The 12,487-nt window shown below is 30.9% G+C and overlaps 2 protein-coding genes across 3 annotated transcripts; both read left to right on the top strand.

The window, feature by feature from the left end:
- The first annotated feature begins 311 nt into the window (after positions 1-311).
- LOC149483190 (SUZ RNA-binding domain-containing) lies at positions 312-4,989 on the top strand. Of its 2 annotated transcripts, XR_016316461.1 has the most exons (4): positions 312-387; positions 479-768; positions 1,209-3,306; positions 3,337-4,989. XR_016316461.1 is itself a non-coding variant. In XM_089702113.1 (3 exons), the coding sequence occupies exons 1-3, from the start codon at positions 328-330 to the stop codon at positions 1,432-1,434; spliced, it is 576 nt and encodes a 191-aa protein (XP_089558239.1). In that variant the 5' UTR covers positions 312-327; the 3' UTR covers positions 1,435-4,989. The 2 variants fall into 2 exon arrangements, 1 of the variants encoding a protein (XP_089558239.1); XM_089702113.1 differs by having other exon boundaries at positions 1,209-4,989.
- A 1,708-nt stretch (positions 4,990-6,697) lies between these two features.
- Positions 6,698-8,713, top strand: LOC149483191 (tetratricopeptide repeat protein 36). Its single transcript, XM_089702114.1, has 4 exons — positions 6,698-6,949; positions 7,745-7,924; positions 8,185-8,360; positions 8,632-8,713. The coding sequence occupies exons 1-4, from the start codon at positions 6,832-6,834 to the stop codon at positions 8,710-8,712; spliced, it is 555 nt and encodes a 184-aa protein (XP_089558240.1). The 5' UTR covers positions 6,698-6,831; the 3' UTR covers position 8,713.
- The last annotated feature ends 3,774 nt before the right edge of the window (positions 8,714-12,487 follow it).

Here is a 12,487-nt window from a genome sequence, read left to right on the forward strand (position 1 = left end):
AGAAAGTATGTTGTTGTACATTTGAGTTTTGACACAGATAATAACTGACAAATGTCATATAATCAAGACAGATTAAAATAAATCGTAATCGTTATTTAAAAGACACAACCTTCATGGATACAATTATTTGAAAAAATTATAGATAGGTGCGTTCTTAACTGAAAAATATATTATTAATGTGCATTTGTATTTATAATTTAATTTGTAACTTAATTGTAATTGTTATTTTGATAGAATATTTTTTGCGTTTTAGTACCGGTTCATAACATTAATGAATTATTTATACAAGTACAACACTAGGGTGCAATCACTCACGCTAGAGACAACATGGCGTCGCAAGATGAAGTTGACGTATGTGAAAGTTGGGAGGATATGGACGAAATTGGTGTAAGTATAACTGTGAAAGCATATCTGGCACGATGTTTACTAAGCCATTAATAAGTGGCAACAGTATCATGCCATAACTTCTTTGTTTCAGTTAGACCAAAAGATCCAGCTAATGTCAAGTGTCCCATCAACGACAACATTGAAAAGTTGCAAGGTTACTAACGTAATAGTGGAGGATAACGCGTGTATAGGCTCCCAGTGCATGATGCCAGAGCCAGCTATCCGTATATTGAAGCGGCCGTCTTCTATGTCGAGCGGCCAGAACGGAGAGAACCGAGCTCGTCCTGTAAAAACTTTAGAACAAAGACAAAAAGAGTACGAAGAGGCCCGTTTGCGAATACTTGGGGAGGCTCGGAGCCCAGAAGACGTCATTGACGATAAGTATGTAGCACTAATTATAGCGTTTTATCAAAACAATCACTAGAAGATGTGCTGTGAATGTTTTCCACCATTAGACCACATTTAATGTTTACCTCGTTATTTATTTGTCCATTTCATAATCTATAACAAACATCGAAAAGTCAATAGATTGGTAATGTATAGATTAGACCTATATTTACTTACTAAAGTGTCTTTCTATGTAATAAAAAACTTGGTGCTATTTTTAGCTCAGTGACAGGTGACAACTACATGTGAATACTAGTGTTCTGCATTTTCTAGTGATCTACATTTTTCGTGGAGTATAAATTTATTCTTGTTATATTTTCTCAACTCTGTAAAATAAAAAATTAAAAAAGTAACATTTAGTTGGTGGTAAATAAAATCTGCAAATGTAAATTGTATTCAATATCATTCAAATCAATTCATTCAATTCTTTTCAGTCTGGGCCGTTTACAAGACAAGCTACAAGCTAACAATATAAACGACCCAAAGTCGACAAAGAATTGTCAGAACGACAATGCTAAAGGGAGGGAGAAAAAGGTACTGGCTCGTTTGCCTCCTGGAGCCACGGCATCTGGTATATTCCCCTCCCCTCCCCCCCCAGGTGTGCTGGTGATAAGAACCCCCCGAGGGCCCGATGGCACAAAAGGTTTTGTGCGGAGGTAGCATTACCTGATAATATTATTTAAAATGTATCATAATTTCGACTGGTAATGCATTGTGCCTGATTTTACAATTTCTGTAAGTATCTATGACTAGTTTTAAATAATTGTTGTTGTCAAGAAGCTTGGCCTTGCAACTATGCAGTAATTATTTAAAATTGCATATATTTTGTATACCTAGTTGGTATTGACCTTAGCGTCAAAAGCTGTTAGTGAAAGGTGTAGATTGACATTCCACTGTCAGTACAAAGATGCAAATATCTGCCAAAAAATTGTGTATAAAACTATCTTGGAATGTATATTTTCTCAAACACTAGGAATCTTATCTTCTCACTATCAAATACCTAAATGTTGTGGAGGTGACAAAGGATATTCTGTTCTTTGTGATAATATAAAAATTTTCAATGTATTGTCACTATCAAAAATGTATCTTTACTTTCTAAGTATGACCTTTCACACCCATTTTGATGATAATTTAACCATAACATGAAGGTATTTATTAAAAAATTGGCAGTAAAAATGTTCAGCATTTTTCATCAAGCAATTATTTACAGAAATTGTAAAATTATGTAACTAAGCACTTTCTGGGGAACAATTATTATATTGTACAATGCAATAATTGATAAACTCCCATAGATTTTAATGTTATAGTTTCTTCGACTATAAGAATTGACACTGTGCCTCATGTTATTTATATTCTATCATTTAAATGTTTTAATCGTCTTAACACGCTCATACAAATCATAATAACATTTTGTATGCATTTTTTATATTAGAATAAGGTTTTAGCTAAATCTTATCACTTATTTTTAAATGCAACTATTGTAATTATTTAATTTAATGAAATGCAGAGCAGTATTAGGATGTAGGGCCCCAAAATTGGGGCTCTTAAATCAATTTACTTTGTATTATGTGCAACTACTACATACTTTGTGAAATTTAAATAGTTACTATAGTTGTTATAATAGTTATGATTAAATTAATATTTCTTGCATTATGTCGTTGAATTTGAATGACGATAATAAGAACTGCTTTAAAAACTTTAATTGGAAAACCAATAAAATCATTAAAAACATGTTAGAGACCAAGTAAAAAGACCAAAAATATTTGTTTTGCTCATGTTCGGGAATCGAACCCAAGGTCTTAGTTGTGAAAGTTCAATTAATTTAAATACGTATATAATAATTGTTTGATAAACTTTAAATTTTTGTCTATATTCTAATTGAAATTTACTTCCTATTTTATAATTGTTAAATGTGAAATTCTAATATCTATTTGTACAGGCCAAAGGGTTTTGATGCTGTAATGAACTACTAATATTAGGTACAATTGTTTTGATTTTGTCTCTCTTAGTAAATTAATCGAAGAAAGATAACTTTTAAACATAGGCGTAGTAAGAAATAATGATCTGCTATTTACAACATAAGTGATACAAAATCAAAATGATGTAGAGACACATTACGAATATAATATAGCATCAATATTGTGACATCTAGTCATTGTATCCTGTACAATTATTGGGAGCCGGGTATTTTAAATTAATTAAAAATGTCGTGCACATTTAAGGGGCGTATTGTTATTATTTAACTTGATGCTTGCAATATACCCTGCCTTTATGTGTGAAAATTTGACATTAATACTTAAATTTGGAGTGTTTTAGATTAAGATGTATCAAGTTAAATATAATAAGAATACAACTTTATACTTACTTGAACCTTATATAGTGTCTACTACCGACATTATTTAAACAAAAACACAAAGCAAACTGCTCAATGTGTTGTTGTTTTTTCCAATAAGGATTCCTCGCATACCAAATATTATTCTCAACCAAAATTTTACAAAACGATCAAAATGTAAATTTACGCAATTGGTATACGTAGATTCATAATAATTCTTAATAACTTAGAAAATTTAGTTTAAAGGTAAACAAAGGATTGTGATATAGTAATCTAATTACAAGCCTTGCGTTACATTAATTTCTTCTAATGTGTTCTAAGTTTTATAATATTCGCGGTGATTCTTATGTAACTGGATACGACTTGGATGCCGATTGATTTAATTTTTTCACCTTATGCCTCTGATTTTTTAGTGAATTGGGCTAAAACGTATACTAGTTATTTATGTGTGCTAGATATAAATTACCTATGTTATGAATAGAAATAATAATGATGGAAATGTTACTATGTTTTATGAGATTAGGGCACTAAATAAGTATAAGTGACATTAGAATCACCGCTGTATTTCAATTGAGCGGGTTAATACCCGAGGTATATCACACATCAACTATACAAAACTCAACGCACAATAATATATTTAGAAATAGATATTTTAATGCGTGTTCAGAATTTTGTATAATGAAATAATTTTACTTGAAACAGATAAGGACAATGTTTTAGAATAAAGTAAAATAAATTTGTGAACGCATTTACTTTCAATTTTATATACCTTAATGTGTGAATGTGTGTATATAATAAATTTGTGTACGAAATTTTATATTTCTACTGGAGGATATAATAATAAGTGTAAAATAATGTAATACATAAATTATTATGAGTGTAATGCCTTAATTTTAAACTTTTTAAATGACATTTTCATTTCATCGCATCATATTGTAATAGTACTAAAATTTGTAAATAGTAGTTTATTTACATCATTTTATGATAATCGACGAGTTTTAGTGCCAACTAATATATTTATTGCTTAATGCATTGTGAAATATTTTAACAAATCGGTGCTCGCTAAATCACAATGCCATTCATGGACCGTAATAATTTATGTGCTTAGGAATGTTTACAAGTATCGAATGGTTAAGGGACCCTTGAAAATATAGGGACTATACAGTAGTTACTAGTTAGTTACACTGTTTTAAATTTTACAAATCTTTAATTATTTACTCTATGTCAGATTGCGCAGTTAAATTCATATTGGGGTTTATTCGAATGTAAAAATTACTACAGTAATTCTTACTGTTAATTTAAAACCTAATAGCTTTTTTTTTAAATTAACTAACTAATTTTATTAGTGTATATGAACAATACCGTGGGAAGTATAAACATTAATTATTTGTTTCATACACAACAATACATCTAGTAGTTAGTACCAAGCATAAACGAGATGAAAATAATTGTGACGACAAATAGGTCAATATAATAATCACGGAGAATGCGATAAGCATCAAGTCTTACTATTATATTTACTAACCTAAATGTGGTCACAATAATAAACTTCTATTAGCTTTAACTTTATGGAAACGATGCAAGAAATTGCATTCAGCCAAATTCAGACTTGAATGTTTTTAGTACATCTATTGCTCATTATAAGTTTATATTCAATAATATGTATGGTGAATTGAAAAACGTGGGCCCCGATTGAAGCCCAATTATGGGGCCCCTATTTTTTAAATCCATCTCTGTAAATACATTGAGAATAATTATGTTATATTATTGTAAACGCGGCTGTCCAAATTCGATATTACCTGTTAAGCTCACTACTAATCATTATTTTAAGCGATTTAGTATATAAATTTATATTTTAATTGAAAATATAAAAATTGTTAAAATACTGTGTTTTATTATCCTACGACAAAAATATTCTGAACTATTTTTCATATTGGTGATCATAATTTTCATAATATTTATTATGTAAAAGCTATAGTTAGATTACTACCTGTTTCATTTCATAACCGATACGTAACGGATGCGATTTACTAAAAAATTGAAGATAAGATCTTCAAAAAACATATTTGATAAACAAACTGATACCATCTAACGTGAATGTGGATTTCTTTTTATTGCAACATTAAGTATGTTTATGTTATGATATTAATAACAAATTCATATATTCACTAATAGTGCCTCACGGTTTCACCTATGTCCCACATTAATTAGAGGAAAAAAGTAGGTACCCACTTTCTACGTAAATTAGGGACAAGGAAGCTACTTTAGGCCCAGTATAGCCTTTCAATTGCTTCTACACTCTAACATATATACCCCGTTTTCCAATTACAAAGCATAATGCGACTCAGTGCCACACAATGCCGAATTATGCTGATGCTTAATTGGAACATGAAACGCACCAGCAGGTTGCGCTAAGTTCAGTGTTGAAAAAAAAAATATTCATAGAGTTAGCAATAACCTCATTAATGTGTAAATAAATTGGTATGGTTGAAAAATATTTACGGTTATTTTAAGTAATTTGGATTTTGATTATTTCATTAACATTTTTTTCAATGTTTGTACCTTCATCCATACTTATATTTATTTTTTTAACACAATTTGAATTAACTTTGATTATTTCGAAAAAACTACAATGAAAAGAAAGCTTTAAAATTTTTTCCAATAATTAATAATTACTAACGATAAATCGATTGCACGCATCAATTCACGCGCATTACTTTTTCTAGTGCTCGATTGTGCGAAGCGTTGCTGTAGTTGGAACATTCAACGTTAAGCATTATGCCGCATAATGCGCTCTAGTGCTGTAATTGGAAAACGGGGATAGTATTGCGTAATGTTATAAAATAAATTATAATATAATTGCAATAACAAACAAAAAAATTGAACCAATATTTCACCGTTCACGTTTTCAACGGACAAACTTAAGCTTTATAATATTTTAGGAGATAGATTATTTAAGATACAATGGCCAATGGAACTATGTACTAAAGGAATCCATACTAATATTATAAATGCGAAAGTAACTCTGTCTGTCTGTATGTTACTCAATCACGCCTAAACTACTGAACCAATTTTCATGAAATTTGGTATGGAGATATTTTGATACCCGAGAAAGGACATAGGCTACTTTTTATCCCGGGAAATTCACGCAATCCCACGGGAACGGGAACTATGCGGGTTTTTCTTTGACTGCGCGGGCGAAGCCGCGGGCGGAAACCTAGTTTATGTATAAATTGTACAACAAATATCTAGATAAATAAATATACAGTCATAGAGATTTACGGTAGATATCACTTAGAGCGACATGCGAATCGTCGTCATGGAGTAATGCGACGATTTTGGTATCTTTGAAGTTAGAACCTTGCCAAAGAAGTTTCACTTCTGACACGTGTGCTCGGCACACACGTCAGAAGTTATTGTTTCAATTTAAACTTTAAAATTTGTATCAATGTTAATAAGATTAAGATATTCCATAAAAAATCGACCGTAACTTTCGTCGCATGTAAGATATATGTACTGCGTAGATATTGAACATCGTTTATTAAATCTTACACATTCATTAGCTATCAGAGACTACACAAGCTACATTTATAGCGATATAAAGGCATTAATTCAAAAATAATCGTCCAGTCGTACCAATATGCTAATGAACCAGTTCAAGTTTAGTTCAGTATAAATAAAACCTTTTCGAAGATAAGCCGTGTGTTTTTGTATTTTTATTTATCATGGCTGTTGACAATCTAAGCGAGAGAGATCGCGCAGTTTTGAGAAGTATTTTTGACCCTACAGCGACTATCGGGGACGTCGTGGATGATGGAGACAAGTTTGTCGAAGATGATGAAGGTATGATAATGGCCTCAAACCTGTATCACAAGCTTAGAGCCTTGAAATTAGTGCATTATATATCCGGTAGAAAACGAGTATGTTTGTTTACTTATTTTTATGTTTCAATTTCAAAATATATCTAACGCTATAAATTACGTAACTAATATGCTTTGAATGTAGTTGGATCGATAGTTTTTCTAAGTTATTATAAGAACTAATACTTAATTTGAATATTTTTTTATTTAGTATTAATAATTATTATTGTACTTAATGAAGTATAATTATTTTTATTAATTTAAAGTAGAAATCTGAAAGCTATTAACTTTTATTTTGTAATCTAAGGCTATTATTGGATTTACATAAAAACTAATAAGTACATATAAAAGTGTCGCGGTGTTTGTTACGAAATTCACCTGGAACGGCTGGACTGATTATAATGAAATTTTGTGTGCATCGTGTAGGTCTGAGAATCGGCTTATTATTAAATAATTATTAATATATAAATGTGAAATTGTGTTTGCTTGTTTGTCTTTCTTTCCGGTGGCAACGATTTTATAATTAAAATCTAAGAGGGACGTTGACTGCTATTTACCGCGGTAATACCGTTTAATAGCGTTTAGCTACTATTATGTATTCTGTGGTAATACATTACACATCTCTTTCTTATGGGAAGATATTATTAGATATATTATGACGTGAATTATATTGAAAAAATCCTATAGGTGGCGCTATTATTGTAATTTTTCTTCACCACATGACTATGGACAACACACATGCTAGGTGTTGGTAATTAATTGATGTTTCCTTTTACAGAAAATTCTCCCGCTATCGAAGAATCAAAAGCACTTTGCCTGCAAGGTGTAAAGCTAGCTGAAACCGGTAAATTAGAGGAAGCTTTAGAGTTGATGAATAAAGGCATTGAGGCTGCCCCAGAGCGTGCACCCGGGTACAACGACAGAGCACAGTTACTGAGGCTTATGCAAAGAGATGACGGTAATTGTTTACGATAAAATTTAGTCCTATAATAAGACAGACAGTCAGATTTATTACAAATAAATTAATAAATTTTGCCTAGGTAGAGTTGTCTAAGCATAAAAAAAAATCAACGAATATTTTACTGTTTGAAAAAGTTGAGGTAGTTTTTAAAATCAGTTGAATAAATCAATTTAGCAGAGACAGAAATAAACAACAATAATTCAAATAAGCATTTTAATTTATTATACAATATTCTGTTCGTAATTTAACAATTTCAGACGCAATGTCAGACATAGACAAGGCTGTACAGTTGACAGCTGGCAAGCGCACACGTTCCCGCGCTCTAGCGTTGTGTCAACGCGGCGTGTTGCTGCGAAAGCGCGGGAATGATGACGAAGCGCGAACTGTATTCGCTGAAGCGGCTAAATTAGGCAGCAGTTTTGCTAGGAAACAGGTATTGTTGTATTCTCTAGTATATGTTCAAAGATATAAATTTATCTATAAACTTTTAACTCTTGTACCTAACTACTAAAATACTACACTTTTGTCATGGAAATATTCGGATCAGTGGTTTAAGCGACACAGAATAATGTATAGATTGATACTAGATAATCTTTTCAACCTATTTTAGTAGTTAAGTATATCATTATATATATTTATCACAAGCTATATAGATTACGATTTGTTGCTGTCTTATGCAATAATTATTTTCACTTAATTTTCAGGTAGTGGAGCTAAATCCCTACGCAGCGCTTTGCAACCAGATGCTAAGCCAAGTTATGAAGGGAGAAAATATTAAATTGTAATTGAATAAAACACAAGGATCTAATGGATTAGAAATTTAATTCATATTATTGAGTACAATTCACAGTTCATTCGAGAAGAATCCACACGTACCTCGAGCGAGCTCGAACACCCAACCGTTATTTAAATGACAATTTCTCATGAAAATGACGAATGTAACTACAAATCGAATTCCACTACGCTATTAATATCAAATATTAGAATTTAGCAATAAAATATATTTCATAAACGCACGCGCAGAATTTTCTTTTCAAAAGTCATAAACAGCCAATAGGAAAGCTCGAATTGTTGACACTTTTGAATACAGTGTAACTATTGGTCGATATATTTTGTCAAATGTGAACTGCTTGTATACATAATATTGCTTTAAAAGAAAATTCCTTACGCTTACACTGCAGAAAATGCTACCAACAGGAAGCGACAGAGTGAATAGTTTTAAAACTCATAATTATTTTTAAAATTTTATTACAATTTCTTGAAGTTCTTATAAGTCGACAAAGCTCCAATATGCATATTGCTATATATTTTTGAATAATTTTTTCAACATATAACCCATCATTTTTTATGTTGTGGGGGTAAAGGTAATTTTTTTTATTGTGTGATGGCATCATTAGGAGCAACAATAAATTATAGAAATGGAAAACTTCACGAGGCACAAGGAGTATTAACAAATTTCAAAAAGTGTCTTAATATTGTCAGAAATATGGTCAGAAGGAGTAAGGTTAGGTTCGCTATACTAATGGTGTGGCGAATTCAAATTATTTTATAGAAAATTGATCTGAGGTTAAAAACTAAAAAAAAACAATAAAAAAAAACAAAGATATTAGATTAAGTTCTTAAAATAAAATGTTCTTAACATGATAGATAAAAATAAAATATAGTTTTGAAACATATAATATTATGATATAATTTGAATTCGCCAAAGAATATTACATATCTAACCCATAGAGGTGCAACAATCATGTAATAATTTTCAAAAATGTGAATACTTGGTAAGTGTTACCAGTTCATTTTAATGGCAGTAGATGTTTTGGAACTTTTTCAATAATACTAAAAATAATTGACAAATAAAAATTTTTTGATACCGTGAAGTTTGACGAGAAAAGCAGTTGATTAATATATAATTTAAGTTTAATAGCAATAAACTGGTAACACTGCACAATAAAAAATGCATTAACATTAAAGTGAGGCTAATACTAATATTTGGGGAAAACGATTACACTTTTGGCACAGGCGACGTGTTAAATTTAAAAATACGACGCCGTAAAATGTATAATATTAAAACGAGATAAAATTTTAATACTAAGATCCTGTATTATCTACGGGCTTATCCTATAAGGTGAGTTAGGCCTATTCATCTATCGAATTAAACAAGCGTTCAAAAAATAAAATTTCGTACACAACTCAAACAAAACTTATAAGCGATATAAATCTGAATTGATTAACCAGCTGTATAATAAAACAAACCTATTTCATATTGAACACATAAATAATTTCCACATAAACTTTGAACATTAGCACGGAGAAACGTAAAATATTCTACACTGGTAACATTATATAGTTTAATTAATAACAAGGTGACAAACATACGCTTGTGCTAACATATATACAAGTGAGATCTTAATAATAATTAAATTTAATAGATGGCTACAAGTATCACTTACTAATGTACAGAGTGACTAAGTCATCGGAAGGATAGATATAGTTAAATACACTAGCAACACTGATAGACCACAGATCATATATTGAACTAGTTACTAGATGGAGCTAGCGCGTCACTTAAAAAAAGACGTGTGGCACTCGGGGACTGCCGCGGTAAAGCTATTGCATGCTATGCCTTCAAGCCACACCTCCGAGCCCGTCGGAGTGGGGAGCGTGAGGTTTTACGTTACTAAATTTTTGGATTCGGTCCCCGCGCTCAAGGCCCGCGATAGAAGCTATGCAATAGCTTAAAAAAACGTTTGTTTTTAAAGTCATTCTCATTCATAAATTATTAATTAAATTAAAACTGTATATTTAGAAAGAGGATAGATCCAAAAAGTTCTGAGATTTATCGTTGGTGGAGATAAATTAAACAGAAAAGCTAAACTTTATCCGTAAAGAAAATGAATAATTGAAACAGATGTGAAATAGCTCATATATACAAGGGGATATGGGAACTTATTTTGCGACACGGTTCACGGACACAGGCTCATTTCCTATCTAGTTCAATGTATGATCTTTGTTTTCTACCATTTTAGCTATTTGGTGTTTAATAAATATAAGCTTATAGTTAAAATTCGAACTACAGTTTTTAGGTTCGAAGTGTAGATGAATTTCACAATTATTTTTAATCTTTTAAATAATTGTTTATGAATATCTGCCAAAATGACGCTTAAAGCGCATTTTAGCGGGAAATAATCTATTTTTTTTTGTTCTTTGTTTTAAGTTTTTAATGTGAAATAAAAAATGGAATCAAGTTTACAATTTGAAGATGGTATTGAGTCCTAGAGATTACTATAATTATATTTTATTTTATTTAAATTGAGTATTAAATTACGAACTAATGCAATAAGCTGAGTGATTGAACATTAAAATATTTTTAAAATATGAGATATTTTTACAACTACATACCTTTTATGATCTTTGCAGTTCTTTGATATTCTAGATTCATCAATATTAGCTTAGCCGTTATAAAGATGCAGACTTGTGCATTAATGTAAAATGGAATAGTTATTATTATTAATCAGTTTAGAATCTAATACCTTTACTTTTTTGTGAAAGTTAATTAAATAAGGGGTGATTTTATGAAAAAAATTTTTATGTATCTATATATTTCAGCTAAGGGTCAGAGATAACTACTTTGCACCCCTCTCCAGCTGATATTTAAAAACCTGACCCATTTCTAACCAATATTTATAATAAAGAAAAAAAAAATGAACTAAAATTAATAAAAAATGAGGGTACATTTTCATATAAATTCTAAATAAAATGAAAAAAATATACTTATAATATTTAAAAAAATAATTCAAATCGAATAAATAATTGAAGTATCAGAGAACTCATCAAAATAATTAGAGCCGTTTTCAATTAAAAGCGGAAATGGGTGATATTGGTAAGAAAATAGCCAGGTACTTACTTATATCTACAAGTGATAATACTTATACACGAAGCCATCAGAGGCGGCTCGTGACAAAATTTTATGGGTGTTCACTTGAAATAAAACACTGAAAATACATGGTGTAAATCAGTACAATTTATTTAAAAAAAAATATATATAGATTCCGGGATTCAGGGATTCCGAAGACTCATCATGCCCCCATAAAGCAATTTGAAATGCACCACAAAATACGACACAATCTATTAACCTTCGTAAAATATGTCTGTTTTCATCGACACGGTCATTGAACTCGCGTATTGACTTTCGGTACGCGGAATCTAGTGCTTTACGAATGAATTGTCGTCCGATAGACGCCAATTGCAGTTCATTCAACAAATGGTACCGAGATTGTGAATGTTTTTTCATCTTGATTGAAAGATGAGCTAAGTCGTCAACGCCCGTTTCAGTCCAAGCACTCTCACCTCCGCCGGCCGCGCCCGCTTTAAATAAAAGACACGGAAAACAAAATAGTTTGTTGCTTTCATCACAACCACACAACCACGGTGTTTTCACATATTGTTCAGATTTAAACACACGCGTATATGTTTTCGTTTTTGTCGTACATTTTTGCGTAAGATCAAGTTCAGGCCGTGGCGGTCCCTTATTAGCTTTACATTCAAGCCGAATTTGTAACGTTT

Source organism: Colias philodice, chromosome 13, assembly GCF_061535455.1.
Source record: "Colias philodice isolate Cphi_HAF_F1 chromosome 13, ilColPhil1 Martin Lab GWU primary, whole genome shotgun sequence".
Taxonomy (NCBI): domain Eukaryota; kingdom Metazoa; phylum Arthropoda; class Insecta; order Lepidoptera; family Pieridae; genus Colias; species Colias philodice.